Raw genomic sequence first — 27,914 nt, forward strand, 5'->3', positions numbered from 1 at the left:
ATCGCCCCTCCTCTATGATGGTATTGTCTTCGTCGTTTCCTTCCCTATAGGGATGACTTCTCAACATGACTGAAGGAACAAATGATATCTTGCGATGGCGTTGTCTAACCACGACTAACTTCTCAAGGCTATTACGCTCACGTAACTGCAGCTAAGGTAAGAATCAAACATACGAGATTAATCGAGACAATTAGCAGATAAGTATTGAGTAATTCCGAAGTTGTCAATTGTTGTATTGCGCTGCGATAAGACAACGCCCGCAAGAATGTCATGGGGAAAGAGACTCCGACAGGATCCACCTTGGCCAATTTGGGCTGAAGATGGCGTCAAGATAAGGCATCGCTGTCAGCTGCCCGGGCTAGTAGTTCCACGTAGCTGGAATGAGTCGGGATCTCTTGCAGTGATACGCATGGCAAATGTCTTGCATGGTTCCATCTGGTCGGTTCGCCTCCCTGGGTTCGGATTCTGGGGTGTTGTAATGGTAGTTGGAACCCATGACATGGTGCTCTCACAAGAAGCCCAGAACGATAACAGGATCGATCTAGTCGGTGTCACAGCTGTCTCGTGATTGAAGTTTTCTCAGTCAAATTGTACAGAATTGAATCCATAACACTTTCTACATCCAGAGGAGTCAATTCTTTTGCCTCTGACATACTAAAAATGGCTACAACTACCACCGTATTGCAATCCATCCAAACGCGAGCCTCGGTAACAGAACATCAGAGCACCAAGATGCAAGCACTCCGCCCAAGGGTCGAAGACACATTCATGGATGGATTATCAACTATTGACGGAACCGGTGCAACTATTGGCAGAAGTGCTCCTATCAAGGGCATTCCCAAATTCCCAGACCTGTATCAAGAACGCAAATGGATGCTTGAACGTATGGCCGGTGCCTTTCGAGTGATTGCTCGCAAGGGGTATGTTGAAGGTACAGCCGGTCACATCTCGATTCGTGACCCGGTCGACCCTGAGACCTTTTGGATCAACCCGTGAGTTGCACGATTCTCAGTGACCTACAACACAGCTTTCTTACTATGTCTTGATGTTTCTAGCCTTGCTCGCCACTTTGGTCTGATGAAAGCCAGTGACATGGTCCATGTCAATATGAAGGGAGAAATTATTGGTGGAAATTATGTGAGTCCGGACTGTTGTGCCTTCGTCTACCTTGAATTTGCGGATCAGCCAACGGATCAGCCAACTAACATCAATCGGTTCTTGTAGGCATGTATCAACAACGCAGGTTTCAACATCCACTCCGCCCTTCACGAAGCCCGACCCGACGTCAATGCAGCATGCCACTTCCACAGCATCCACGGCAAGGCATGGTCCGCCTTTGGGAGACCACTAGAAATGCTCAATCAAGACGCATGCACATTCTTCAAAGATCATGCCGTTCACGACATGTTTGGCGGCATCGCATTCGAAGCCTCGGAAGGAGAGAGGATAGCTACAGCTCTAGGCAACAAAAGGTGTGCTATCTTGAAGAACCATGGTCTCTTGACGACAGGAAAGACGGTCGATGAGGCGGCGTTCCTGTATACCCTGATGGAAAACTCCTGTCGCATACAGCTTCTTGCAGAGGCTGCTGTAGTATCGGGGATCGAGAAGCACCTTTGTCCTGATGCCGAAGCTGAGTATACATACCGGTTGACTACACCTGAGGCCATGTGGTTGGAGTTCCAGCCGGATTACGAATATGAACTGGCCATGTCAGGCGGAGACTTTCTCTCGTGAACTTGGCTTTGAAGAGGACTTTAGGGGAAGATCTAATTCCGTTGCATTGCATGACTTTCGGAGGTACACCAGCGAATTTCAACGTCTACTTACTGTTAGAAACACGTGCAAGCTACAGATAGTTTCTCGGTAGCCTCTCTAGCTTCGAAAATCGGATTAAGAATTTATCATATAAAAAAAGACGGGGAGTTTTTTCAATATAGTGAGCCCGAAGCTGCCATGCTTGAAAGCGCACGGTTTGACGATTTGTGAATGTAGGCACAATATAGCGGGGCACGTAGGGCATCTGTGCAGTCAAATGTCACCAAGTGCTATCAGTCAACATCGATTTTCTACACAAGGCAGATCGTAAATAGACAAATTCTGGCCAGGTGGAAGGGGCCTATGAATCATCAGATAAACCCTGCCTGCCAAGCCCTGAGGTTGACTATGTTTAATTCCAACGAACTCTGGGCGTCAGCTTCAGGTTGGACTTTTGGCCCCCAAATCAGAACGATTGGTTCGGATTGATGACTTTGATGCAAGCCGTCTCACATGCTGCAAAACGGACGAATAGATGTGCGAGATGCCATGATGGTGTGTAGCACAGTCTCTGCGCCTCATTTCAGCCTGCTTGATCCTCGCAGCCCAGTGAGACATGTGCGCAGCTCTGGTTGGATCCCTGGTCTCCGACTTCCACAAATGTCGAGAGAGTACCAATGACCGCAAGATCCTTCGAGATCCTGTGTCTCCTTGTAAGTGAGTGAGATACTACATAAGCCATCCCTTGCTGTTTGAGCGGCGTCAGTTTGCTTAACGTGCCCTTTTCCTGTTTCTTCTTGCTCTTCTCCTCTCCTTTCCGGATGACGTTCGAGAATAAAGTCCATGCCTTTCCTTCATCCTGAATACAGAAGTTCCAGTACATGATGGACTCTTCCGGCCCCGAGACGTACGTTCCTCATATTTCCCACAAACAAGTAGTTCCCGAACAACCGCGGCAACATGAATCATCGTACTATGCGCCGACCACGCCTGAAACTTATTCATCGATTCCCGTCAAGAAAGAACGTAATATTTGCGGACTGAGGCCAGCGACATTTGTTCTTAGTGTTTTATTGGCTACAGTAATAGTGATAGCCGCTGTTGGTGGTGGCGTTGGGGGTTCACTGGCGGTCCAAAAAGCGAGAGAGTATGATCCAATGTCAATTCCCTTCCGCCACAAATTTCTGATGATTGGTTCTCAGCGATGCAATGTCGTCCGTAGCATCGCCAACTACAGTTGTCACGACCACAGTCACCGCGCTGGTCCCTGCATCGACGGACAGCGATAGCCCGATAGTAGTTCCAACACAAGGGAAAATCCAGCTCCCCTGTCCCGCCATGGAGGGCGAAACGAGAACAATTGCACTCTCTGATGTTGATGCCAAATTCGTTATGCATTGTGGCATGAGTTTTGGAGCAAAAGGAGCTCTAGACATTGTTGCCGTTGTAGTCTATTCGTACTTGGACTGCCTCAGGGCTTGTGCATCATACAATCGCAACTCAGGGTCGAGAACATGCGTCGCGGCGACCTTCAACGCGAATCTGGGTAATGTTGGCCCAAACAATGGGAATTGTTGGCTCAAGAATGCGACTAGTCCCCGGTCGATATCTGATAATTCTGCTGTGGGTGGCATCCTGGATTGAGCATTTAGTCCCCTCCTCTTGTAAATGTTATGATCGCTACACCTGAGTAGACCATTAGTCCTTACTCAGATAGGACCAAGGACTTCTACAGTTTACAAGCAACAGGCATCTGTTGACCTTAATACAACATAGTCGATAGCCTTTACCTACAAACAGTTCTGATCCTCCTTGTCGCTCGTAGAAATGAAGGTTTGTCCTGCTGTGTAGCGCAAAAGAGAGTGCAATGGAGTCACCCGGACTTTGAGGTTTTGACGTGCCTTGCGATGGTCGCTGCCTTGGTATAAGGTATGAATCTGCCGATGCAGTTTTCTCTGACATAGCGTGCGGACCTCGGCCCCTTCCAGTCCACCTCACCAAGTCGTGCAGGCCAACGCACTTCCGACTACAAACAAACCATGGACTTACTCGGCCTCCTTCGTCTCTAGAAGCGTGAAAGGAATCATGGGGACCACCAATCAAACATCCCTATAGGTATGATGTACCAGCCGCCAGCAAGCGACTCGTCTGGACACACGCTCAGCGGCCATCTTGAGAGGTGAGCGTAACTCTCGCTCAACTACACCGGAATTCATGTGGATGATGTTTTTGCCGGACTATGGGTATGAACTGGCTTTATTACCCATCTAGGAGATTTCTATGTTGTTAACTAAGGTAAGGTATGCCCCCGAATTATCATTGACTTTCCCTTGTGGGTTCAAGACACGCACATAGGTTCACATCCCATTGCTACATGATTGATAGTTTGATGTCGACAACAGCTGACGCGAACCAACACAAACGTATCGTTTAACTTAATGTTCCAGGATTGAGTACATCTGTCACTGAGGTTTGTCGCACCACATCCGACTACTGAATGTTCTATGTCTAGCGGGTGGTGTTCACTTCTCTATATTCAACATATGTTTGAGGTATAAAGTATCGTTGTGCATCACATCCGGCATTTCTCTTGTCTCCGCTTTCACGTTGAAACCTTGACTCTGAAAGTTATGCGAGATCGTTGGTTTGCTAGAAATCGCACATTGTAATTCAAATGCTCAGTTTTGTTTGATTTGATAAACGATTTTGACGCAAAATGGCCTGACACGCTGTCCAACTGATTGACGGCCAATGCGTACAAAGAACGATACACTGTGTAGTACAGCCCTAGCGTTCAAGCCAAGCCGGCCTGATTCTCTTAGCACAGTCAGACATGTACAAGACTCTCTCCGAGCTTCAGGTGCTTGTACTTCCCCAAGTAAGCAATGTGCTACAGTAAGTGTGTTAGACTTCAGTCTCTTTGATGGTATGACGTACACTTAGTTACACATAAGGGCAGTCCAGGTTGTATGAGCGATGATCAGACCTCTCCGAAGGTCAGCAATGTTTCAAACCCCACGAATTAGTCGAGAAATTGCTAGCTCTTGACTTTCCAGGACACAAAGACTACTCAGTACTCTGTGAATAACCAGCCGATATTGACACCATTAAGTTCATTATTAGCTCAATGCTTGGTCGTTGGTTCCCTCTTTTCCATCCCTCCTATTTCTTCTATCGGTTCACTTTCCATTGACACTGGTGTCTGCTCCTATCTTCTTTTATGACTGAGAGTCTGAGACTTCATGCGCTGCTTCATGTGGGGGTACAAGAGCACACGATGGACTCTACCGGCCCTGAGGCTTACATTCCGGATGACCCCGAGGCCTGTTCTCCTGACAAAACCCATAAGCAAGTGGCTCTTGCATGTGATCATCCGACTCAGCATGTTCTGGAATCGAAAATCCCAGACTCTTCGACAAAAAAGCGTGCAATCCTCGGATTGAGGCCAGCGACATTCGTTCTTGGTGTTTTGCTGGTCGTGGTTTTGGTGACAGCAGCTATAGGCGGTGGTGTGGGTGGCACGTTGGCTGTTAAAAAAGCGAGTGAGTATGACTTCCTTTTGATAAAGTTGACAAGTGATGGGACGTCCAATAGACTAATGACCAACGACCAGGTCTGTCTTGTCCTCAACCACCGGAAACTCATCAGAGGTGCCAACACAACACATAGAGATACTCGACCCTCACTGCTCCAACATAGACGGCAGATCAGAAACAATAAAACTATGCGACGAAGAGGCAAAGTTTACGGTTCATTGCGGGACGAATTACGGACCAGGGGAAACGAACGACATAGTAGCCATTGTGGCCCACTCGTATTTGGATTGTTTGAGGGCTTGTGCGTCATACAATCGATATAGGGGATCCAGAGTGTGCCTTGCAGCAGTTTTTAATCGAAATCTGGACACCACAGGGGGGTATAATGGGAATTGCTGGCTTAAGAAATCCTTGAAGACCCGCGAAAACGCTGTTGGGCTGTTGGGTGGCCTTCTAGAGTAGAAAATGTTGAAGTGTACCAGGGTTTTGGATTGTTACCGGTTATCTCTTAAAGTTCAGCATCAAATCACTTCTATCCAACTCTTACGTTCTTCTGGGGAAAAAATAACATAGGAAGTATAGTTCGCTTGTTTCATGTTCTTTTGGACTCTGTGAAGAGCTTACCTGGCCCCGATTATGCTGGGTGGTTGTCTCCGATATATTGTTCTTGGGGTTGATAAATCTACACAATTTCTTTTCTTTCAAGAACGGTAGCAAACGATACTAGGGTAAAATTGCGGACCCATGACTTGATGGTCATAAATCACTGTTCCCGCGACGATGTGAAATTGAGCACTGGAAGGTCCTTGAGAGGGTTCCTCGCAGTCAGAACTCAGGGGAACAAGTTGAAAAGTATCACGCTTCGGACCGTTTCAGCGGGTCCTTTCGCCCTATGCCTTTAAAAGCCAATTCCCCGCCTTGGACCTGCTTATTCCAACAAGTGCTGATACACCGCCACTGGGTCGTGCCGAGACCCATTCAACTTAATCTATGCCACCCGAGCGAGCCTATGGGAAACCTGCCGAGATCTCGGATTGCGGGTGCATAAGTAAGATCCTCGCGTTCAATTGCGAGATGTCCAATTGGGCTCTTTCCGGCTCTGGTAACCATGAGTGTGTTCCTCGTATTGCTTATAGTCTAGCCCTAAGCTCAAGACAATGGCAAGTTGCCAAGGGTAGCCACTCCGACCCGTTGCTGCCGATGGGTTGTTGATCTTACTGTGAGACTAGGGCTACCAGGTCACAGGTAGGAGCCGAGGCTTGGCGACCAGACATCAAGTTTTATTTTCGCTGGAAACGAAGACTCCATGTCAGGCAGAGAATTAATTGCGATAAATCAAGCTTTAGCAGATATCGGGGAACGAAAGAAATGCCACGTAACCACTTGAGTATTGGGCAGAAGTAAGAGATTGCCAATATCCACGTCCAAGACTTTACCGGGTTCTGTGGTTTAGATATGAGCTCCCCAACGTGCTAACACGGACTCATTGATGGTGAGGGTGACGTTGTATTGAAGTTGTCCGGTCAAGAGACTGAGCCGTGCATGTATTAAATTGGATTCCCAGTTAACGATTTGCGGCAATATCAGCCCCATCGTGAGGATCCAACTCCTTGCAGCTGAGCCAGCCTTCCTCGGAAACTTTAGATCCTTCCTTCGACAGCGGTGCAAGTCTAGATGTCCAGAAAACTTCCAGAAGTGGCAAGCGTGACATTCTCTCGTCTAACGCCCTCCTCAGTGAGTTCTCAAGGCACCTCGAGAATTTTATCTCGGTGGGTATAAGTAGCTCCATCGCGGACACCTAGCTGCGTCCTTTCTCTTCAGATCATTGCCACAACTCATCATTCTTCAAACAACCTAACATAATATCTCTTCACTGACAAAATGGTCAACTTCACCCGCGCCGCCGGCCTTCTGGCCCTTATCCCTCTCATTGCCGCCGCCCCTACTGCTGCCGAGGCCACCGAGCAGAACGTTCCCTTCTCTTTTGAGAAGTGGGCTGAGGATATCATTGCCAGCCCCAACGGGCAACATCCTTCGCCCGAGGAGGCCATGGCTCTCGCATTCAACCAGACTTCAAGCGGTTCGTGATACATTGTTGTCTTAATGTTGCCTTGCAACTAGAACCACCAATGGCTGACTTGTCACTGTCTAGATGGTCTTGAGAAGCGCCAGCAGGATGTCAGCTGCACATTCAACGACAACGATAACGCTGCCTCTGTAAGTCACTCTGAGCTATCCCTTCGCCAGCCTACCACGAAAGGGTCTTGTAACCACCACACGACGATGAATCATGGTATTTTCATGAAAGGCATTCACTGACATTAATTGCCTATGATAGGTTGCTGATGCCGTCTGGTGTATCGACTTCATCGCTGCCCGCGCCAATGTGGAGTGCAAGGCCGTCGTCAGCGCCACTGTCTTCTGCCACCGTGGCCAGGCTCAGATCGCCGGTGTTGCTACCGGTGGCAACCCTCCCAGGGACACATCCAGTCCCTGCGGCAATGTTGCCCGGTCGGCAGGCCAGATCATGGACGCTTGCACCCGTGGCAGTCTCGTTTTCGGTCAGAACAACGCTTGGGGTAACGGGAACATGAGAGTGCACATCCGTCGCTAGGAGGCTTACATGTACTTCTTAACGACACAGGGAACGAAGAATGGAAAAATCATATTTTTCTTGTACATAGGTTGCGATAAGCACATAAGAAATATGGGAAACAAGATTCACTCCTCCAAATTCAAGAAACTCCACTGCTTGGTTTGCAAAAGGCTGTAGAGAAATTCCAAAGTTGGAACCAGCACGCCAGGTTTCTTCGCGGTTTTGATAGGATTTCCTAAGATCACCTCGATCTCCATTGGCTTCTGCCTCACCGCGTCAACCTGCATACTCGGCTTCAGACGGGCTTCTTTGGGCGTGAATGCAACCATGTCATCCAAGATCTCATCGGAGAAGATATGCCCCGCTGCTCGGGCAACTGCCACAACATCTCTCATGGCTGGGCGGATCAGGGTGTCCAGACCACCAGCATCCTGAATGGCGCCCGAGTCCAAATTCGTTATGGCACAGACGGTGTTAAAAGAAGCGTTCCATATGAGCTTTCGCCATCGGAACCAAGAGATATCCGTCTGGATGTTGCATTTGGCACCACCATTGTTGTAAATCCGAGCAAAAGCGGCGCACGCGGTGCTCTGGTTCTCAGGTGTAAACTTTGGATTTGGCCAGTACGCAAGCTGAAGGATATCTGGGTCATTATGCAACATCTCGCGTCCGTTGAGTTCGCACCCTATCAGTGGGACGCCTGAGAGTAAAATGTTGTTCGGAAAGGCTTCGAGTAATGGTGGCTCAATATCAATGCCGTTCTGAACGAGCACGATTGATGTTTGGGGTGCAATCGCGGGACCAATAATATCTGGGATTGTGTACACATCAGGCAAGTTTTTCATAGCCACCAAGACAAAGTCGAAAGGGCCATGCTGTAGTGCGTCTTCTAGATATCTTTCCACTATGGCGCATCAGTATCATTACGTCTAGGACGGAATCGAACTGATAAGCGACTCACTGTGATGGGGTTTCCAGCCAGCAATTTCCCCGTGGTCAATGCTCTGGATGTGATAGCCTTGGGTCTGGACTAGATCATAATTGGACCGGAGAATAGCAGTGACCTCGGCGTTTCCGGACTTCTGAAGAGCAAACGCACACATGGTTCCTACAGAACCGCAGCCCACTATGAGGACTTTGGCGTGTTGCATCATGGCAGTTCAGTCGAGTAGCAAGGCTAAGGTAGGTCAAAGGGACTGGAATGGGAAGATGTTGGCTATTCGATGCACTGAAGCCGAGAAACTTGTCTAATATTGTTCATTCTCTATCTCAAATTACACAGTGTCTTATCAAGTATCTAAATCATTATCGCTGTCAAGCCTCTCAGCCTCAGCCGCCTATTGGAGTCGGGCAGGAGACTGCGACGCCCTATCACTTATACATCTGTCATCATCCTAAGATCGACCTACGTGGCGCTTGAACCGCGCTCGCAACCCTTCCTTGGGCTCGTCCAATGACTCTTCTGCCTCCAACTCTGCGAGTCCAGTCTTGAGGTCCACCTCATGAGAGGAGATGGCCCAGGAATCAGCGCGGTGTAGAAATCGATGGACAAAGTAGATAACGATAAACAAAGGCAGTCCGATGTACGCAGAGAGAAAGTCTGCCACGGACCAGCGAGATGGGAAGAAGACAGTGAAACCGTTAAGAAGACACAGAAGTCCGAACATGATTAGCGAGATGTATGACCCAACAGGCTGCAAAAAGGATCGTGCGACAAGAGCTGATTTCGGCAAATTCTGAACGTCGCAGGCCTTTCGGAAGCGGATGTAGATGATTCCGCAGCAGACCCAGGAGATGAAGCCTCCAGTGTTGACGAGATTCAGTAGCCAGTTGAAAACGTCTGCTGCGTTGGAGTTGACGTTCATGTAAGCCAGAAGCGAGAATAACGAGCTGGCTATGACGGCGTAGATGGGAACTCCTTGCTTGGTGCACCGCTTGAAGATCCGCGGGGCGCTGCCTTCACAGGCCATTGAGTACAGAGATCGGCTTGCCAGATAGAGGAACGAGTTGCCGGCGGACCAGGCGGCCGTAACCACGACAGCGTTGATTACGCTATCGAGTCCCTTGATTCCCGCGTTCTTGATTCCCACAACCCAGGGAGAAGCCGCGGCTCCAGAGCTTCCGCTAGTGAGTGCCGGTGCGTTGGACGGGCAGATGACCGAGATGGCAATGGTACCGCCAATGTAAAAGACAATCAATCGCCAGAAGAAGTTGCGGGCGATTTTCGGCAGGTTTCTGCGAGGAGACTGAACTTCTCCGGCAGTGACCACAACCATTTCGGGTGAAAACGTGAATGGAAGCACGCTGCTAAGGAGAGTTGACAGGGCGGCCACGAATCTGCCGGCGTCTCCTTGAACGATCAGCTCCTTGGTAGCGCCGGGGTCCTTCCAGTACCGGAAATAAAGTCGCTCGTGGGATGGACCGCCGCCGAAGAACAGAACGACCGAAAGGATCAGCAGACCAACAATGGTCAGAACTTTCAGTCCAGCGAACCAAAACTCCGTTTCGCCGTAGAACTTCACAGGTAGAAGGTTGAGGCCGACAACCATTACCAACATGATCGTGATCCAAACGGCGTTGTTGACATTCGGATTCCAGTACTCAATGACCAAGGCTGATGCCGTAAGCTCGAAGGGGACGAAGATTGCAAAAGAGTAGAAGTAGAGCCATCCCATCATGAAACCGAGACTTCGCGAGACATATCGGCTGCCGTAGTAGTTCATGGTGCCGCCTGGCAGCGGAAGGTACGTCGAGATCTCAATGACTGCAGTCAAGACCATGTAAATCAGGGCTGACATAACGACATAACTGCCAACGAGAAAGGCCGGTCCGCCACGGGCGAGGGTGCTGCCGGAACCGACGAAGAGGCCGGTGCCGATGGTTCCACCAAGAGCGATGAATTGTGCATGTCGGGCAGAGAGGCCGCGCTTGGTCGAGAGTTCCGCAGTTTCCGTAGCTTCGATGGATTCCGGATGAGATGATGCTGCAACATGGCCTCCGACCTTGTTGTCGCTGTCGCCTTCTGTCTTTGTTTCCATCATATTTACTTGCAGATGTTCGTATCAAGGAGAGTGCGACGGCTCGAGAGTTAATGATGCAGAAGTTTGGAGACAGGGATGTCGATAGGGTTCATTGAACAAGCTTTCCCGAAAAGCTTTACCTGGAGTCTCTGACTACCATCAAACGACTTGACATATTACCTCCCAGCTGCATTTATATTTATACTTAAAGAACCTTGTAGATATTGAATTCACCATACTTTGAAGATATTCGCGACTCATTCGTCTAGCTCAAAGAGATAAGCCAACCTCTTATCTAAAGGCGCGCCTTAGCCCATGATAGCGCGTGAAACATCCCCAAAGATATCGGAGTCGACTTCCAGGAGTCGGCTTGACCGATGTGGGGGCCCTATTCCCGGCCGTTGGTGCTGTCGGAGTCTCTTGCCTTTGATTAACTCTAATCGTCTGATAGGTGCATCAAGGCTTCAACCTATCGGCCTCGAATCGGCGTTGGTTCTCCTCACTCCAGTCGTCATCTGAACATGCGCGCCTTGTCGGATATTATTTAAGCAAATCATACGATGAGCATCATACAAAAATGTCACCTACCAAAGCCAGATCTATTGCGAAACATTCAAGCCAAGAAAACCAATACTCACGTTCACTATGCGTCTTGCAGATGCAATCCTACTCTGCGCGGGTGCTGACCTTGCAGCTGCCCTAAATGTTGGCCCGAACTATCAATATCCCCTTGAAGGTATGTTCAGCTGTCTCGGCGGCTGTTTGCAAGGTTCTCAGCTAACCTTCTCCCCAGATCTGGACAAAGATCTGCCCTTTTCCCAGCCTGTGACATTTGCGCACTTGGAATGGCAACGTTGTTTAGCGGAGTCGCATAATAAGGTATATTACGTGCAGCTCAAATGCCATGTGAGGTTTCATCTGACCCCGAGTCCAGCCTCTAGACATTGCCGTTCTGGGCTTTCCTTATGACACCTCTACTTCCTACCGTCCAGGCGCTCGCTTCGGCCCGAGAGGTATTCGGGCTGGATCGTCCAGGGAGAAGAAAGGGCGTAGTTATAACACCGTGTGGGAGGTTGACCCCTACGAACAGGGGCTAGAGATTGTGAGGGCTTATCTGACTGAACATCTTTATGGATCACGTAGCACTAACGCAATGCCGCGGTGAAAGATCGACTGTGGAGACGTGCCCATCACGCCATTTGATGCCAGCCATGCGTTTAAGCAGATGGAACAGGCGTATCGACAGATTCTCTATCATCCGACCACCGATCAGAGTAAATCCACTGATGTTGGCAACAACAGACATGCAAAGTAGTCACAACCGCTAACCTACATTCTAGATGAATGGGAACATCCCCGCATCATCAGCCTTGGAGGAGATCACTCTATAGTCTTGCCAATTCTTCGCAGTCTGAAGACAGTTTATGGTCCCATCTCCGTCATTCATCTCGATTCGCACCTTGACACGTAAGACTCCTCACATTCAGCGCTACTGGCTTAAGGCATCAGCCACTAACAACACTCATGCGCAGATGGGATCCTTATGAAGGCTATACGGGAATCGTTTCGAACCAGTCTGCCATCACCCATGGAACCTTCTTCTGGCATGCGAGCCGAGAAGGGTGCATCAGCAAGGGCACCAGCGTTCATGGCGGTCTGAGGACCAAGCTCTTCGTGAGTAGCGACTCATATTAGTTTTACAGTGATCAACTTATCTGACATAATGCAGAGCCCGAAAGACTATGAAATCGACAGGGATGTTGTCGGATTCACCATAATTGAAGCTCATGAGATTGACGATATTGGCATGAGTGGCATCGTCAAGAAAGTCAGAGACGCAGTTGGCAATACGCCAGTGTATCTTTCCATCGACATTGATGGCAAGTTGGGACCGCCCCATCATGACGAATGTTTAACTAACAACGCTACAGTCCTCGATCCGAGCATTGCTCCAGCTACTGGAACGCCAGAGTCAGGCGGCTGGACAACGAGAGAGTTGAAGCGATTCCTCAAGGGTCTTGAAGGACTCAACCTGGTTGGTGCTGATGTCGTCGAAGTCAGCCCGCCTTATGACTCGGTGGCCGAGACAACTTCCGTCGCTGCCGCTGACTTGATTGTCGACATCCTGGCTGGCATGACGAAGAAGAAGATTTTTGATCTGCCCAGGGACGAGAAAGACGAGTTGTAGTCACTGCCTGTCAACAAGGAGAGAAACGCCAGTTACTCGCCGCAAAATCATTGCGACAAAGCAGAGAAACTTGGCTGCTTGAGAAAGACGAGAAGAACCGGACTATTGAGGCCATGAGCTGATAATATTTTTGAAAAGCCAGTCATATTTTTGCTCGCTCACCTCTCCCCGTTTTGGCAAGTTATCCGTAATGCCAGGGGGTTTGCTGACGGTGCTTATGGCGATTTACGTAACCTCGTCCTCCCCCTGCTCCCTCAACTCAGTTGAATGTGAGGATGCTTGGAAGTCTGCAATTCATTACCATCAGCCCTATTGGGAAATATCATTCTAGGACGAGGAAAAATCAGAATCTGGGGAAGAGAATTTCATCCAAACTTTGAAAAGAAGCATAAATGTGCCTGGGGCTGAACTCCATAGGAGATCGCTGCAACATCACCGAAAATTCGTTGTAATGGGCTAATCCAGAACGGTCTTCAGTGGGGTTGACAAGGCCTCGAGGTCGTATTTTGTAATTAATATCCACCTTGAAGAAAACGGTGCTGGATAGCCATCTCCTTTTCTTCCGGGAATCCCATCGTGTCAATATGCATTTCACGTTCTCTACATCTTGAAGGTATTGGCCGATTGACACAATATGCACTTCAACGACATGTCGCCATCAGTTACGGCCCTTACCATGTTGTTCTCTAGCTTGTTAACCTCGGTCCTGGCAAGCACTTGCAGCAACGCAACTCAATCTGCGCCTCACGCCCGCACATCCCAAGGTCTGGTCAAGGGGTACCATGACGCAAGTTGCAACTCGGTATTCCTAGGCATCCCCTTTGCTGCCACAACAGCTGGCGAAAACCGATGGAGGACGCCGCAAGATGTGCCAAAGTCCAACACGACGGTAATCGCAACTTCCTATGGTCCTACTTGCCCTCAAGCGATTTCTGGCACTCTCTACAGCCAGCAAGATGAGAATTGCCTGAACCTCAACATCTGGGCACCCTCGACAGGCGAGAACTTGCCTGTTTTCGTATACATGTACGGAGGCGCAATGGTCACTGGTTCCAGCAGCAATCCTCAACTTCAAGGGTCCAACTTTGCCCGCAACGGTGTGATATACGTCAACTTCAATACCCGCGAGAGTATCTATGCCTCGCCGCACTCGTCGGAGCTCAGCGAGACGTCTCCCGAGGAATCACAAAACTTCAGTATTTTGGACGTCGAAAAGGCACTTGACTGGGTCCGTGACAACATCCATGCGTTCGGAGGCAATCCCGATCACATTGTGTTCGGCGGTCATTCGTCCGGAGCAGTTCAGGTCGATCACTACCTCTGGAACCACCCAGATTCGTGGCTCAAGGGAGCAGTGCAGATGAGTGCGAATGCCATGTCTGGACCAGGATACGCGCCAGTCAACCAAGGACTCGACGCCGTAGCGGCTGAGGCTGGTTGTCCGAAGGCAGGGGATAACCAAGTCGAGTGCCTGCGCAGTGTCGACTCGTACGCTTTCCAGACAGCTGACTTCAACTCGACCTTCAACACGTGGTTCACTCCCGTCATTGATAACGTCACAAGGCACTCTGATTATGCTGCAAGGTTTGCGGCCGGCCAGTATGCATCACACGTGCCCCTCCTTACGGGAACTTCTGATGGTGAGGGCACCATCTTCAGCCTGGTGTATGGCGCCGAAAACAGTAACTTCAGCTCTTGGATCAACACTTTCGATGCGGATAGTGCACACATTGAAGACGACGTTCTGCTAGCGGCGTATAATGCTTCAGATTACGAGACAGAGTCTCTCAGAAGTGGTGCCCAATATGGTGACGCCCGTTTCAACTGCGCCGTCGACTATCTGCTTGACCTGCGCAGTGCCAAGCAAGACACCTGGGTCTATAGATTCTTCGGAGCTTACGACAACGTGGTTGGGGTTCCGGGCACGGCACCCACACACGGAACCGAGGTGCCCTTCTTCCATGGAGGCAACGAGTGCTTCGATTCACTTACGGGCGTAACTGAGGCACAGCAGGCGCTGGCTGATTCCATCCATGGTTGGTTCGTGGACTGGATCAAGAACCCGGCTGCTGGGCCTGAATGGGCCAAGGGGTCACCTCAGTCCGGGCCTTTGGTCAAGCTCGGAGTCCCTGGAGACGAGTTGTCTGCCATTCAGGGATTGACCGGCGATTTCAATGCTCGCTGCAAGTCGGTACGTATCCTGCAATATCTTACTTCCTGTATAAGACATCTTACTGATCACATTTCAGGTCTACGCACCTGCATTTCCCAAGTACCCGGTCATTCAGTCTCCTCTCTGAGTAGTGTTCTGGCGTACCTGAGCATGCAGTTTCAGCACCGGCTCCGGAGATGGAGGCAGGACTTCGGAAATATTAATGAAGAGGGCTAGATCGCGAGCATGTATGCATTTCTGATGATACTTAGACTGCGCTGTTCATTTATTTACTGAGTTCGAAGCTACCACATCTTCCTTCTTTTAGAACAGTAGACCCGAAAGTGTCATGTTGCAGCAACTTAAAGTTGCCCATACCGCTGCGTCTTTCACTTATAGGCTATAGCAGATCACATCGTGACATTATTCTCGCTTCCAGTACACAGGGTGGCAGGCTTCCCAGAGAACTGAGTATTCTGTTCATGGTCTGTGGAGAAACCAGATGAACACCGAAGATCCTTTAGGAGCCGGTACCCTGCCACAATGCATCGCGAGCTTCCGACCCAGCAGCATAATAGGAGAGGGGACAGTCACTGGGTTTATCGCTCAGCTAAGTAACGAAACTGGTGTGATTATCTTTGTGACAGTTGAAATCCAATCTACAACGTTGATTCAAACGTACGAGTCCTCTGTTTTTCTACTTCACAGTGATTTGAGCCATCAGAGCACCCCTCACATGCAAGTACCTTGTTGCAAGTACTGCCTCCTGGTTCAAGCACAAATTTGACGACAGATAGGTACTAGATGGACATGGACCCTGGTCACCTGCTGCTCGTATACTGACGAGCCTCCTCTTTGCTCGTATCTGCGTTCTTGGGATTGTTCTTTTGCTAGATGGCTACATATCTCTAACTTGGCTGACGCTCTTGTTTGTCATATCCGAAAGTTGATGTACTACGACTGCCCTCATTTGTTTTCTTTCTTTCTTTTTTCTCTACTCAGTAACCATACGGAATGTATCCGTATCTATGAGCAGACATTGATGGTCCCTGGTACAAAAGGCTGGTGAAATAGAAATGCCCCCGGTTCCAACAGAAAACGGTCTGCCAGGGGTTTACGTGGTCCTTGTCCGCATGCATAATCGAAAGACACTCCACACCCTTCACTATCCCAAGCGAAAAGACTTTCCGAGAGGTCCCCTTGCAGACTCCATTCACTCTTACACGCAGTGATGGAATTGGCTTTGATCCCCACGACCCTTGCTGCAGAGCCCAACCGGAGAGACGGATATGGCCTCCGTCGCCGCGGGTCCACTTCCGCCTGGGGGTACGACGGTAAAGTGGGATATAACTTCGACCGCATATGACCCGTCATATTTGATGCTTTGATTTAACAACAACCAACAGCACATTCTCCCAGTTCAGAACATGTTCCGCAAAGCTGCCGGGAGCCTTGTTGCTACTATCGCCAAGATCCTACAAGTCATTTCTTATCGAAGAAAAGAGAGAGGAATTGGCAGCACATTGCCAACGGGCAAGATGCACATGAGTGGGAAGTAGTCTTGCGGATGACACGCGGCCAAGTGATGTACCAAAGTTGAAGAACCAGCACATCTATTGGATTATTACATGTACTTGGGTCTCCGGTAAAATTACTCTATACGGCAGGTTCCTCTCTCTTGCAGCATCTAAGTTGAGATAACTGGTGGATTTCCACCCAGGCCCTACAGGTACGACTCAAAGATTTTCTGAAACTTTTCCCGCGTAGCCTGACTTCCTACCCACACATCCTGCTTCCCATCAACGATCTCTATGTCGGTACCAACAAATGTTGCGACCATGCCGTTACCAAAAGCACCCTTGTCGATGAAGACATGTTCGTCAGGCTCAACAACAGCAAGGTAGTAAGGGTGAGAAAGCATTGCCGTGAGGACCGCGGGAGACTTGTACAGGAACATGGCAATGCCGTCAAAGTCAACGGGGACGGTGGATGCCGGCACGGTTGAACCTGCCTCGGTGGGAAGAATCTGGCCCCCGACTTGGATCTATGACAGAATCAGTTTATGCTCATTGCCGGCTCGCAGCAATGCAGAAGCCAAGGCTACAATTTACAAACCTGCTGGTAACGCGTGATGTTGAAGTGCACAGCCAAGGGGGCGACCTTGGGGGCGTGCTGGGTCTGCCAGTAGTCCCAGAATTGCTCCTGGGTCAGGTTGGTCGCTCGCTTGACGTAGGTGACCATCTGAGCCTGCCCAGTGTTTGAGCATGCGGTCATGCCGCTGGCGATCAGCGTCGCTGCGATGGTGAGCGGGACGGAGAGGCGGACCATCTTGGCTGATATTAGGTTGAAGATGAGAGTGAGAAAGGATGAAGAGGTGCCCGGGTACCTGGACTTGATTTGTGTCTCCTGGGGTTCCAGAAAGAAAGAATGGAATGGATCTGAGCCTTTATGTCTTTCGATCTTGGGTGGGTTCCTGGCCGGGGCTCCAGTTCAGGTTGTGAGAATCCAATACAACACCATGCTCCATTAAGATTGGTTTTCAAGGGTTGCTATTGTTTGCGTCGTTTGCATGATGAGTATCTCATGGTTCGGTTCTCGCGGTTGATCGATAGAGCGCCTAGACTTGCGGCCCAGAATCTACCAACTGTGCTACTCATGCTCTCACAGGACGGTCATTCGATCCATTCCGGTTGAGAACGCAAGGGTTTGAGTAACCAGGTATCAGATCGGTCCGGATGTTCAACTTACATTGGCGAAATTTGCTGCATGTAGGCAGCCTTGTCCTGCATTTCTTGGCCATCTGTTGTGTGAAAGTGCAGGCCAAGGTCCATCCGAAAGCCAGGGCCCATGCAGTTCTCCAGTCCAGGGCCGGTGCTCGTGTTGGTTGACAGAAAACGGGAATGTGATAGCTCAGCCCGCCTCAGAGTCTTTTCCAGTCGCATCAGTCATGTTTAATATAATTCAAAGAGCGAATCCTCGTCATTTTCCGTGATAAGGTTAGCACAATGAAAAAAGAGCTCAAGCAGATCAGAGGATGGTTGTGCGCATGTTTAAATATTGAGGGTCGCAGCTGTTTGTTCGCGTAGTATGCAAGGATGAATTTGTCGCCAGTCTGTCTTTTCTGATTTTCCATCTCCTCTTCCCTTGGCCTTTTGAAGACCGTCAACACTTGGTCATTCTCATGGCCGAGTTTCCGATCACTAATGGCACCATAACTGTCATCAAGGCCCCCGAGGGCTACTTGGTAGACTTTGAGCATCCGCAACAACAAAAAGTGCTCGAACATTACCTGGTGTTTGGAATATTGGGGCCCTTGGCATTCTTGACTCTGATCCAGAGATTCTACACAAAGTTCTGTCTATCCGATGGCCCAAAGATCGACGATTGTGAGTGACTTGGCACCACACAACCATGCTGTTATTGACATTCATTCCCCACAGTTCTGATATTCTTCGCATGGGTAAATATCTGACATACTGCTATCTGAACCCGAAGGAAACTGATTCTCTCAAGGTCTGTTCTATTGTCATGCAGTCGGTGCAGATATGTAGGATGCTATGCCTTCAGGTTCTCGGGGCTCGATCAAGACACTGACATCGTACTTCAGGGTCTATATCGATAGGGGGTTTGGGTCACCACGCCTTCGAGATGTCCATACAGATATATGAGAAGCATATGCTGGTGAGTGTTCCGGTCGATGTCGAAATGGATGCTGTCGATGTCAATTTGCCTTCAATTCTGACGTATCCCCACAGAGCTCTTATATTGTTGCCCCTGTGTTTATCACCTGCAACGGCTTGACGAAAACCTCACTTTTGACCGCCTACCTCAATATTTCACCCCAGAGGTGGTACCGAAACGCAATCTTGACAGCCATTGCGATGGTTTCTGCATACACTATCATTATCGCATCACTTCTCCTTTTCCACTGCCAACCGATTCGCACAAACTGGGACCCGTACACCTCCGGAACATGTCTAAACTCAGCAGTACTTTACATGGCCATCGCCGTTTCCAATATTGTTTCTGACGTCGTCCTTTTCATCATACCAATACCCATGGTTCTTCGTTTGCAGATGCGGCCGGCTGTCAAAGTGGGAGCCGTGCTTATGTTTGGCATTGGATCCATGTATGTCTACCATATTCCAGCCGTCTGAGAGGAAACATACTGATCCCCTTTCCAGAACTGTCACAACATCTGTCGTCCGCATGGTTTACTTGCAGTCGCTCCTTTCATCCAATGATATCCCATGGGTAGCAGCCCCTGCAAATGTCTGGTCGTACGTCCTCAACCCTGTCTTCTTCCAAAGTCCTCCATATGCCATACTTTTAACTTATGACTTCCCGCTCACAGTTTCGTCGAGGTGAATCTATTCATAATATGTGGCTCAATGCCTACCCTACGCAGATTCTTCAGGGCAATGGCACCTAAATTGATCGCCTCGGAGGGATCGAGAGTGAAGGAAAGTACGCATGCCAGTGTTTCTCGAGGGCCGCGCAGCAGATACTCACAGTTCGACATTGAGATGGATAGCCTATCCAGTGAAAGCGGAGTTTTGGAGGAAAGCAAACAGCGCAAATCAAAAGCGTGAAAGTGATTTGATAAAATTTCTATCGTCGATAGCCTTCGATGGAAGCTACCGAATTCGGAATTTCGAATCTCCCTATAAGGTCTGGTATCTCAATTCTATGAGATCCTCCAATGGCAGTATAAGCTTTGATCAATCCACATTCGACCGACAACGCCCTAGCCCACAGCTCTCTTCCTGATTCCGTGACGATCTGATTACTTTTCCTTGCTTAATACTCAAGGATACCCTTGCTGAATATGTAACTTGTTTCCTGTCAATCCTCCCTATTCGATCGTAACCTTGGATAGTTGAGGCGAGGTGGGGGCTTCGAGCAAGTTCCTTAGGCCTCTACGATTCGCAGCTATAATGGCCTGCGCGGAACTTGATTAGCTCATTATCTCATGGAATCAATAGCCCTAGCATGGGGCCTACCTGTGCGAGCAGTTGTCCAACGCTCATCGGGTGTTGCACATCACAATACAACACCTTCATTCTTAGATCAAGGAAGAATTTCGCGATACGTCCCAACTCAGCATCGCCATGCGGTGCTCCACGGTTCTTAGACGTCCCAACCAGAAAACAAAGGGCGTCTGGTCGCGCTCTGGAAACCTCGTTCGCTAGGTCTTGGATTTCGACCCGCGCCGCGCTGTCCACGCCTACGAGAATCAAGAATGCGTCGTCACATTTGTATGACTGTTGCCTGAGAGAGCGATCATCTGCTAGTCCTGTTGTATCGTGTAGTTCAAGGCCCAGTATTTCACCACGCACACTATCCATGTCAATAGAGAATTCACGGACCGTTTTGACAGACAAGACTTTTTGGTGTTGCCAAAGACACGTACCGTACTGCGTATCGAGAATAGTGAGCACGCCTGGGGATATGTACATCTTTTTCGAGTTTTAACCATGGTGTTGGGTTGATGAAAGTATTGATCATCTCACTATTAAGCGCTTTGGAGTCCCCGACTATCATGATACTACGAGTTTCAGAATAAAACCGATTTGCAGAGAGAGATCAGGTACTCACGTGCAAGTTGTCAATCCTTCTTGTTGAATTTCGGGCTCTCTGTACGCGACGTCGCCAGACTCATCAAATTTGAAAGGCAACGTCCCTGCCAATCTTTCGTCCCTAATGGGAGCTCGTGACAGTGAGTCCCTGCACTCAAATGGATTGGATCGAGTCTGGTCTTCCATAGATTGATAGTTCATCAAAAGACCTGAAAATGTTGACCCCGGTGCAATTTTATTGATATCCTTGAGAGTAATTGGCAATCTAAACGCTGACACTGTGGAAATGTCGCCGATGGTGAGACCTGAGAGCATACTCCAAGCGCTTGTCGGGGCGTTGGATGTTGTGAAAGAGGATCTGTCTGTTTCGCGGTCTTGGGCCCGTTTATAAACCCTCGATTGACCCAAGTCGAGCTCGAAATTCCTTTTTGATAGCGTCATGATCATTGATCCCTCCAAAGACTCTGGGGTCCGAAAGGCGGCTGAAGGGGATCTGTGGATAACACTTTGGGTAGACACAGGTCTGCTGATTATTGAGGACGCGTTGTCCATGAACTTGACGGATCTAGTGTCCCACGACTTTCCGTTGTCGAGCAGCTTCAATTGTTCGGCTAGTGTTCGGTTTTGCTGAAGAATTTCGTCCACTTTGGCCAACATGGTGATTTGTGAGCGACTCGCTTCTTCTTGAGTCTCGCTATGACATGATAAATAAATCTTCAAATACCTAGTGCCTTTGGTTGTCTACTACTCACCTATTGAGAAGTGTGATCATCACAGTCAATGTTGACTTCTGAGACTCCAACCGGGGAAGAAGAGCTAGAATCTTCTTTTCGTGCCACAGCGCCCATTTCATCCGAGACCGCAACCCATCCTGCTGGCAGACGATGGATTCGAGTTTTGAAAGTGTTAGAACGGAGTGTGTGATGACAATGGAGAGGTGATCGAGCTGGATCATGTTTTTGCGGGAACTGGGGAAGGTGTCGAGGGAGTGAAGCAGCTCGTGGACAGAAGACAGAGTTATTTTTGTCTCTTCAATGAGTTGAAACATTTGTATCGCAGACTCGGGGGCATCGATTGCACTGGACACGAAATTGGAGGTGGTGTTGTACACTTTGACCGCCGTGGCCAGCAATCCAGCAACCGAGCCAGCGATACTGAGAGGGTCAGCCATTTTGGTCACTCTAATTGATACCTGAAAGAGACGGGAGCGACTCTAGAAGAAGACGTTTGGAAGAAGTGATGCTGTCATGGGATGCCCGTATTGAGATGCTGGTCACCAGAGTTTACGAGAAAGGAAACGCCCCGGCAAAACAACTTTGGGGATCGAGGCTTCCAAATCTCTCAGCTCCGTATCATCCCAATTGTTGGTTATGCCTGGCGCCAGGCGAGATGGAGGCTTAGGCGCGCTTACCCCTGGCCAGATAACAAGGCAGACCTGCAGGTCAGCTTTTTGGTCAATTTCGCGGGCATCCATTACTGGCTCATTATGCTGGAACTAGCAGACAGGCCTAGGCGGGTGCCTTAAAGGCTGCATACTGGCGAACCACATCTGCGGAAAAAGCCTTGTGATGATTTGCCAAAAGCAATGTAATTTTCAATAGCAACTACACCGCCACACCTCAGCCTTTGAGGATCGCGAACGCATATGACCGTGATGGAGTTCACACTTTTGATGATTCTCACTTCCGTTGAAGTGACATCTTTCTCGGTCGTATCGCTGTTTAAACGGCAGTGGGCTCAGAATGGCCTTATGAGCTACTGCTACATGTGTAAATATCACCAGAACACTCTGAGCAACCAGCTAACATTGTCCGGATATCAAATTTGTTATATTAGGATATTAATTGTATTTTTGGGATGAATTGTTTTTCGAGATACGGTGATGACTGTATTGATTGCCTTGAAAAGTTCTATCGGCCAACTCAATAACTAGGCTTGCGCCAGAGTTCCATCGTAGCAATAAGGCAGAGGGGAGATTTTTAGCCAAGACTAAGGATCAGGCATTTGAGGCTGAAAGCTTGGTCAAGTGCAACTAACTGTAGTAAACTAGGAGCACAAATCAACGTCGGCTCGCAACTTATCGCCCGCATCAGGCGGGGCCGTAAACCCGGCGTCCCCTCTCGGCATCCCGAACCAAGCTTTCTCACCCGGACTTCCTAACGTCAAAGCTCCTCCCTCCTCACACAATGACACAGTCAAACAGTCCACCGACAACTAAAGTAAGGGAACCCCCACCGACTTCCAAAACCTTCCAACACGCTCAACGCTCCGAAACCACGCACATGAGTTCGAAAGTTGGTCTGATGTTCCCGCCACACGATGACCTCACCTAAATCCCAAGACAACCGTCAAGAACCTTTCGCAAACCCCTCTCTTGAGCCCACGGCCCCCGGCCTTCGAGAAGACACTCACTACCTTACTGTGCAGGATGTATACCTCTTGAACTTACCGACTAACCTTTCCCCGGCAGTCTGCAGCCAGAAGGTGTCAAAACTGGCAGTCAATGACACTTGACACCGTTGTGGCTCGCACGTACGCACGCGGCACGCCCGCCCCGCACCGCACAGGTGCAAGTTGTTTGGACTGTTCTTGCGATCCCCTCTTTTTCCCGATCCCAACTTTGATGCGGCCGGTGGAATCATGGAGAAAAAAAAAGCTTCTTTCGTCTTCGGTGGGTGGTATAAGTCCCTGGGCTCTGGGACTCACCCACCACCTTACCTCTTAACACCATTTAAGTCCAAGAAACTGCAAGTTGTCATTGTCACTCGACTTTGAAGCCATCATCACGACAGTCAGGCAACCAAACACCAAACAATGCATCTACCAACATCCCTCCTCACCCTCTTCCTCCTAACAACAGCCTTCGCCCTCCCAACCGCAAAAGACAACAAAGTCTTCGCCCCAACCCCCGACTCACCACCCCCCCAAGACCTCGGTATCCATACGGGCAAAATCGGCGTAGACAATGTCGACCTCTCCGCCCTACGCGTCGATCCCGTCCGCGTCATCAGCAGGATCAAGTCATCGTCACAATTCACCTCGTCTCTCCTCACAAAACGTCGAGACGTGCTTCTCGAGGAACATGATGGACGGATCAATATCGCGAAAGATAAACGCTCGCACATTCAGGTTGATCCGGTCGAGGTGAATGTTCACATTATGAGGCCTTCGGTTCATACGATGCCTGTTGGTGGGAAGAGTGCCAAGGTGGAGGAGGCGCAGAGGGAGACGGGCAAGGGAGAGAGTGAGGCTGTGAAGGACATGGAACCGAAGCCCAAGTACATTCCAAAGTTCATGCTGGATTATAGTACGGCTGGGTGGTTTAGGCATTTTATTCGATTCTAAAGGTGCGGCTTCATATTGGCTTGAGGAGTCGAGTTGGGACAGTCAGGCTTGGTTGAGGGCTGTCTCGACTTGGATTTCTCGGCTACTACGCAACATTCACCTCTTCCTATGTTTCTTGGCTTGGTCAGCGAGGAATTTGTGTACATTGAGCTTGGGTGGTGTATCGTCGTGTACCTCGCGATTTGAAGGGTGGTTTCGATTTTTGGGCGCATTGGAGAACTGGATGGGAATAGGTGACAGGTTTCTAGTCAACTACCACTGATAACAATCCTTACCTTTTTTCAAGTACGATGCTAACGGTGCGATGAGATCGAGAATGACACGCTTGCAACTGCCAAAGGTATCATGCTTCCATGGTGACTGGTATCGCAGACTCTTATTCGTAATCATCGTTAATTAAGTACACTCGCGCCCCTCGAGGTTATACAAGCGAGCCGATAATAGATGTGAAAATGCATAACTCATACAGACGAAAATTACCTGTCCCAACTGCAGGCCGGAGATGAGGTATGGGGTATGCTTCCGACGCCAGTGATATGCAACCAAGAACACGCAGGATTTCCCCCCTTTGAACCGTGACCATTACGGACCCCAAACAAAACCCCTCTTCATGTTCACGTCAGTATCCAGCGGGCCATCTGGCACCGGGTGGTTCGGCGGTCGAGCTCAAGGACGGGCAAATCCTTGTTTCGCCTAAGAATTGTTAGTGATGGGAAACAGATTATACCAGATCAAGATGACAACTGACCTTCATTTGTTCAATCCTGGCTTTCAGTTGGCTGGTCACTTCAGCTGCACGCTTCCAGCTTTCCACACCGTTGTTATTCGAGTTCATGCCACCGCCTCCACCGCCGCCGCCAGACGAGTATGACGGTGCCGGTATATCATCAACGGGGGTGGCTGCAGAGCTCCTGTAGCCTCTAGCAGGGCTACCACGTCCGGAAGATGCACTGCCCGTATACCTAAGCTCGGGACTGAGTGCCTTTGAGCGAGGGTAGTGATGGTCTCCGTTCTCCTTCTCCTCAGACATGTTGCTGGCGTAACTAACACGGTTGTGTCGAGCAGAAGATGAACCGTAGGATGCGTCGCGGTAGATACCGGCGTCGTCGTGCGTAGGCGAAGCAAGACCTGCGATTACATCAGTACATGAACACTCACTGATAGAAGAAGCTGCTATCTTACCTGGGCTGCCCATGCCTGTCCTTGAGTTCAGGGCCTCGGCGTGGTTGAGCGCTCTCTTAAGGCGATCCAGCTCCCGTCTGAGGCGATCGTTCGTCGACTCCGTGGCCTCTGCATCACTTCTTGCACGAACCAACTGCGTCTCCTTGGCCTTGATGCTGAGGACATCACGGGTATGGTCTTCAATCAAACCCGCATTTTGGTTCTTCAACTCTTGAATCTCAGACATGTACTTGCTCCTTTCATGCCTCATTTCCTCCACTTGGCGTGTCAGGCGCTCGTTTGCCGATCTGAGTTCTTCGAGTTCAGCCCGCTCCATTGCCGTGAGTCCGCTGGAAGGCGGCGGCGATGCAGGAGGCATCTGAACAGGAGCGGCAGCAGGTTTCGCAAGAGATCGTCCTGCAAGACCACCTCTGCCGAGGCCAATGCGAGGCTGAGGCGGGGGAGGGGCAGGCTCATCATCGTCGGGCATAATTGGTGCGGCAGCAGGGCGTCGAGGGGATCCGGCCGCCGCTGGTGCACCGAGAGGGCGCTTGGATTTGAGGCCGGCCAAGCCCGACGGCTTCGGCATGCCCATCTTGGTGCCTGCGGGTTTGGGACGAGATGAAGCTTGTGGGGAGAGGGGTTCCGGGTCGGCGGGCGGCGGAGCGCTTGCCGCCGGCATGGCCGGTCTCTTCATGCCCAGGGGCTTCTTCCCTCCGACGACCTTCTTCGGGGGCGGTGCCTTGGCAGCTGGCGGGGGTGCCTTCGGCTTCTCTTTTGCCTTGACTTCAGCCGTCTCGAAGAATTCTTTGATTTTCGTCTTGCGGATATCATCTAGGCCTTCCATGTGCGGACCCATACCGCGCTCGCCAATGATCTTCATGACAGTGCCCAAAATCTCAGCACCGCCTGAACGGAGGCCCTCGCTGGACTCGGTCAACAATTTCTTGCCTGCCTCGACAATGGACGCGATCTCGGGCTTGCTCGGCACATCGCGTGTCGTTCTGAGGCAACGAATCAAGAACTTCATGGTGCCCTCCTTGATCTGGGGGTTCTTGTGGACGAGGTAGGTATTGATGTCTTCAAGGCAGTCAGTCAGACTTGTAGCCAGGAAGACTTGGTCAAGCGCAGCGCCGAGAGCATCTGCCACCGTTGCCTTCTTCTCCTTCAAGCGTTCCATGATGGGTTGCATCACAGTAGTGCGGTGTTTTGCGTAGCCTTGCCGCAATCCCTTGGCCAAGACCTCGATACACTGCGCGGCTTGAGTCACAACAGCAACGTTGGCGTCCTTCATGCACTTTGCCAGCCCTCGGTTGATCTCGTTGAAGTCGCCATCCTTGATTCTTGGCACGTTGATTGCCGCGTAGAGACCTTCCACTGCTTCCTTTCTCTCCTTCCATTTGGACGAGGCCAAGGCTTCGTTAAAGTTGGCGGGGATCTTGCCAAAGACATCCTGGGGTTCCGCCAGGTCGAAGGCGTCCATCTCGGCTGGTTCCTCGCCATAGTCTCCACCATCATCGTACTCGTCGTCGGCTCCGGGTGGGGGCGCACGTGCCATGGCGGCTTGTTGTGAGCGCAAGAATCGTTCTTGCTTCGGAGCTGGCTCGGCCTTGATCTTTTCGAATTGCGCCTCGAGGTCGGTCTGCTGAGTGGGTTTCAAGTCGCCCCAGAACATGGGCTTCATGGCTTCGCGCAGCCATCGGTAGAATTCGACGGCAAGGCTCGTCGCGGCAGCACGGACATTCTTGTCGGCATGACCAAATGCCTTGGGAAGGACCTTCAACACGGGCTTGGGGTCGACGGTCTTGCATCCGAAGTTGTGGTAGACTGCGGTCAGTGCGGTAATAGCCGCGGCGACAACCTTTGGTTGCTTGTTGGCAAGCGCCGGGATAATCTCTTCGATGACTGGGGCGGCAACATCGAGTTCGACGAGTAGTAGAAGGGCTTCGAGAGATGACTCCTTGGCAGCGGCACGCGTTGACGGCAAACCCTTTTCACAGATAGGCCCTATCGTAGTTCCACGCGTCCTTGTGCAGTGTTCCTTTCCTCCGAATTTGAGAAACGCGCAGTACGCCGCCAGACCATCTTGTTGGGCAGCAACGTTGGAATCGGCGACGGCGCCTTTCCAGAGGCCCGAGTCGGAGAGGAAGGGTCTGAAGGCATTGTCGTACTCGTCGGCAGTAGCAGCGAAGGCTTTCGCGGCGTCTTCATAGGCCTGCTTTCTGACTTTCCAAACCTGCGGCGCGTCAGCGCATCAAACACGGCGCAGCAGAGGCGGCAACGTCATACCTTGTGGGTAAACCTATCCTGGAGGGGAAGGGAGCTAAAGTCTTCTTCTTCAGCCATCGGAATGGAGGCTTGCTGGCGGGGTGTAGTAGGGACCGGTTTGGGTGGTGGAGGGGTTGGAGTAAGAGGAGGAGGAGGAGGAGGAGGAGGAAGAAGAGCTGAATCGGGGGAGCAGTTCTCCTTGTCGTGGATGTCTGGCTTTCTGAAGCTAGCTACACGTCTGATTAGCCTCGAGAGGGAACGAGTATGTTTGAGATGACGGTCCATATTGAGGAAGGAGGACAGTCACAAGC

At 50.2% G+C, this 27,914-nt stretch overlaps 14 protein-coding genes across 14 annotated transcripts; 9 read left to right on the forward strand and 5 right to left on the reverse strand.

The window, feature by feature from the left end:
* Positions 1–409: 409 nt before the first annotated feature.
* CPAR01_13378 (L-fuculose-phosphate aldolase) lies at positions 410–1,737 on the forward strand (the record flags this gene model as incomplete). Its single annotated transcript, XM_060497632.1, has 4 exons — positions 410–564; positions 627–992; positions 1,056–1,137; positions 1,225–1,737. 4 exons carry the CDS (start codon positions 410–412, stop codon positions 1,735–1,737), a joined length of 1,116 nt encoding a protein of 371 aa, XP_060344025.1.
* Positions 1,738–2,967: 1,230 nt separating this feature from the next.
* CPAR01_13379 (uncharacterized protein) lies at positions 2,968–3,402 on the forward strand (the record flags this gene model as incomplete). Its single annotated transcript, XM_060497633.1, has 1 exon — positions 2,968–3,402. The coding sequence occupies one exon, from the start codon at positions 2,968–2,970 to the stop codon at positions 3,400–3,402; it is 435 nt and encodes a 144-aa protein (XP_060344026.1).
* A 1,633-nt stretch (positions 3,403–5,035) lies between these two features.
* CPAR01_13380 (uncharacterized protein) lies at positions 5,036–5,457 on the forward strand (the record flags this gene model as incomplete). The annotated part of the gene is made up of 2 exons (XM_060497634.1): positions 5,036–5,371; positions 5,428–5,457. 2 exons carry the CDS (start codon positions 5,036–5,038, stop codon positions 5,455–5,457), a joined length of 366 nt encoding a protein of 121 aa, XP_060344027.1.
* Positions 5,458–7,175: 1,718 nt separating this feature from the next.
* On the forward strand, positions 7,176–7,908 carry CPAR01_13381 (uncharacterized protein; the record flags this gene model as incomplete). The annotated part of the gene is made up of 3 exons (XM_060497635.1): positions 7,176–7,374; positions 7,447–7,511; positions 7,633–7,908. The coding sequence occupies 3 exons, from the start codon at positions 7,176–7,178 to the stop codon at positions 7,906–7,908; spliced, it is 540 nt and encodes a 179-aa protein (XP_060344028.1).
* A 107-nt stretch (positions 7,909–8,015) lies between these two features.
* CPAR01_13382 (uncharacterized protein) lies at positions 8,016–9,041 on the reverse strand (the record flags this gene model as incomplete). Its single annotated transcript, XM_060497636.1, has 2 exons — positions 8,016–8,794; positions 8,852–9,041. 2 exons carry the CDS (start codon positions 9,039–9,041, stop codon positions 8,016–8,018), a joined length of 969 nt encoding a protein of 322 aa, XP_060344029.1.
* A 243-nt stretch (positions 9,042–9,284) lies between these two features.
* Positions 9,285–10,931, reverse strand: CPAR01_13383 (amino acid permease; the record flags this gene model as incomplete). The annotated part of the gene is made up of 1 exon (XM_060497637.1): positions 9,285–10,931. One exon carries the CDS (start codon positions 10,929–10,931, stop codon positions 9,285–9,287), a length of 1,647 nt encoding a protein of 548 aa, XP_060344030.1.
* Positions 10,932–11,555: 624 nt separating this feature from the next.
* On the forward strand, positions 11,556–13,098 carry CPAR01_13384 (agmatinase; the record flags this gene model as incomplete). The annotated part of the gene is made up of 7 exons (XM_060497638.1): positions 11,556–11,646; positions 11,704–11,789; positions 11,845–12,012; positions 12,079–12,184; positions 12,251–12,377; positions 12,443–12,584; positions 12,640–13,098. 7 exons carry the CDS (start codon positions 11,556–11,558, stop codon positions 13,096–13,098), a joined length of 1,179 nt encoding a protein of 392 aa, XP_060344031.1.
* Positions 13,099–13,732: 634 nt separating this feature from the next.
* Positions 13,733–15,398, forward strand: CPAR01_13385 (carboxylesterase; the record flags this gene model as incomplete). The annotated part of the gene is made up of 2 exons (XM_060497639.1): positions 13,733–15,289; positions 15,348–15,398. 2 exons carry the CDS (start codon positions 13,733–13,735, stop codon positions 15,396–15,398), a joined length of 1,608 nt encoding a protein of 535 aa, XP_060344032.1.
* Positions 15,399–16,973: 1,575 nt separating this feature from the next.
* CPAR01_13386 (uncharacterized protein) lies at positions 16,974–17,578 on the reverse strand (the record flags this gene model as incomplete). Its single annotated transcript, XM_060497640.1, has 2 exons — positions 16,974–17,294; positions 17,366–17,578. The coding sequence occupies 2 exons, from the start codon at positions 17,576–17,578 to the stop codon at positions 16,974–16,976; spliced, it is 534 nt and encodes a 177-aa protein (XP_060344033.1).
* An 853-nt stretch (positions 17,579–18,431) lies between these two features.
* On the forward strand, positions 18,432–19,618 carry CPAR01_13387 (uncharacterized protein; the record flags this gene model as incomplete). The annotated part of the gene is made up of 6 exons (XM_060497641.1): positions 18,432–18,636; positions 18,691–18,710; positions 18,764–18,797; positions 18,858–18,931; positions 19,006–19,379; positions 19,435–19,618. The coding sequence occupies 6 exons, from the start codon at positions 18,432–18,434 to the stop codon at positions 19,616–19,618; spliced, it is 891 nt and encodes a 296-aa protein (XP_060344034.1).
* A 487-nt stretch (positions 19,619–20,105) lies between these two features.
* Positions 20,106–22,000, reverse strand: CPAR01_13388 (uncharacterized protein; the record flags this gene model as incomplete). Its single annotated transcript, XM_060497642.1, has 5 exons — positions 20,106–20,192; positions 20,254–20,590; positions 20,664–20,798; positions 20,849–21,523; positions 21,582–22,000. The coding sequence occupies 5 exons, from the start codon at positions 21,998–22,000 to the stop codon at positions 20,106–20,108; spliced, it is 1,653 nt and encodes a 550-aa protein (XP_060344035.1).
* Positions 22,001–23,332: 1,332 nt separating this feature from the next.
* CPAR01_13389 (uncharacterized protein) lies at positions 23,333–23,554 on the forward strand (the record flags this gene model as incomplete). The annotated part of the gene is made up of 1 exon (XM_060497643.1): positions 23,333–23,554. One exon carries the CDS (start codon positions 23,333–23,335, stop codon positions 23,552–23,554), a length of 222 nt encoding a protein of 73 aa, XP_060344036.1.
* Positions 23,555–23,643: 89 nt separating this feature from the next.
* On the forward strand, positions 23,644–24,174 carry CPAR01_13390 (uncharacterized protein; the record flags this gene model as incomplete). Its single annotated transcript, XM_060497644.1, has 1 exon — positions 23,644–24,174. One exon carries the CDS (start codon positions 23,644–23,646, stop codon positions 24,172–24,174), a length of 531 nt encoding a protein of 176 aa, XP_060344037.1.
* Positions 24,175–24,840: 666 nt separating this feature from the next.
* On the reverse strand, positions 24,841–27,888 carry CPAR01_13391 (spindle pole body component alp14; the record flags this gene model as incomplete). Its single annotated transcript, XM_060497645.1, has 4 exons — positions 24,841–24,867; positions 24,923–25,302; positions 25,357–27,571; positions 27,625–27,888. 4 exons carry the CDS (start codon positions 27,886–27,888, stop codon positions 24,841–24,843), a joined length of 2,886 nt encoding a protein of 961 aa, XP_060344038.1.
* Positions 27,889–27,914: the final 26 nt, after the last annotated feature.

The sequence above is a fragment of the Colletotrichum paranaense genome (assembly GCF_030867605.1).
Source record: "Colletotrichum paranaense strain IMI 384185 chromosome Unknown Scaffold_12.1, whole genome shotgun sequence".
Lineage (NCBI taxonomy): Eukaryota > Fungi > Ascomycota > Sordariomycetes > Glomerellales > Glomerellaceae > Colletotrichum > Colletotrichum paranaense.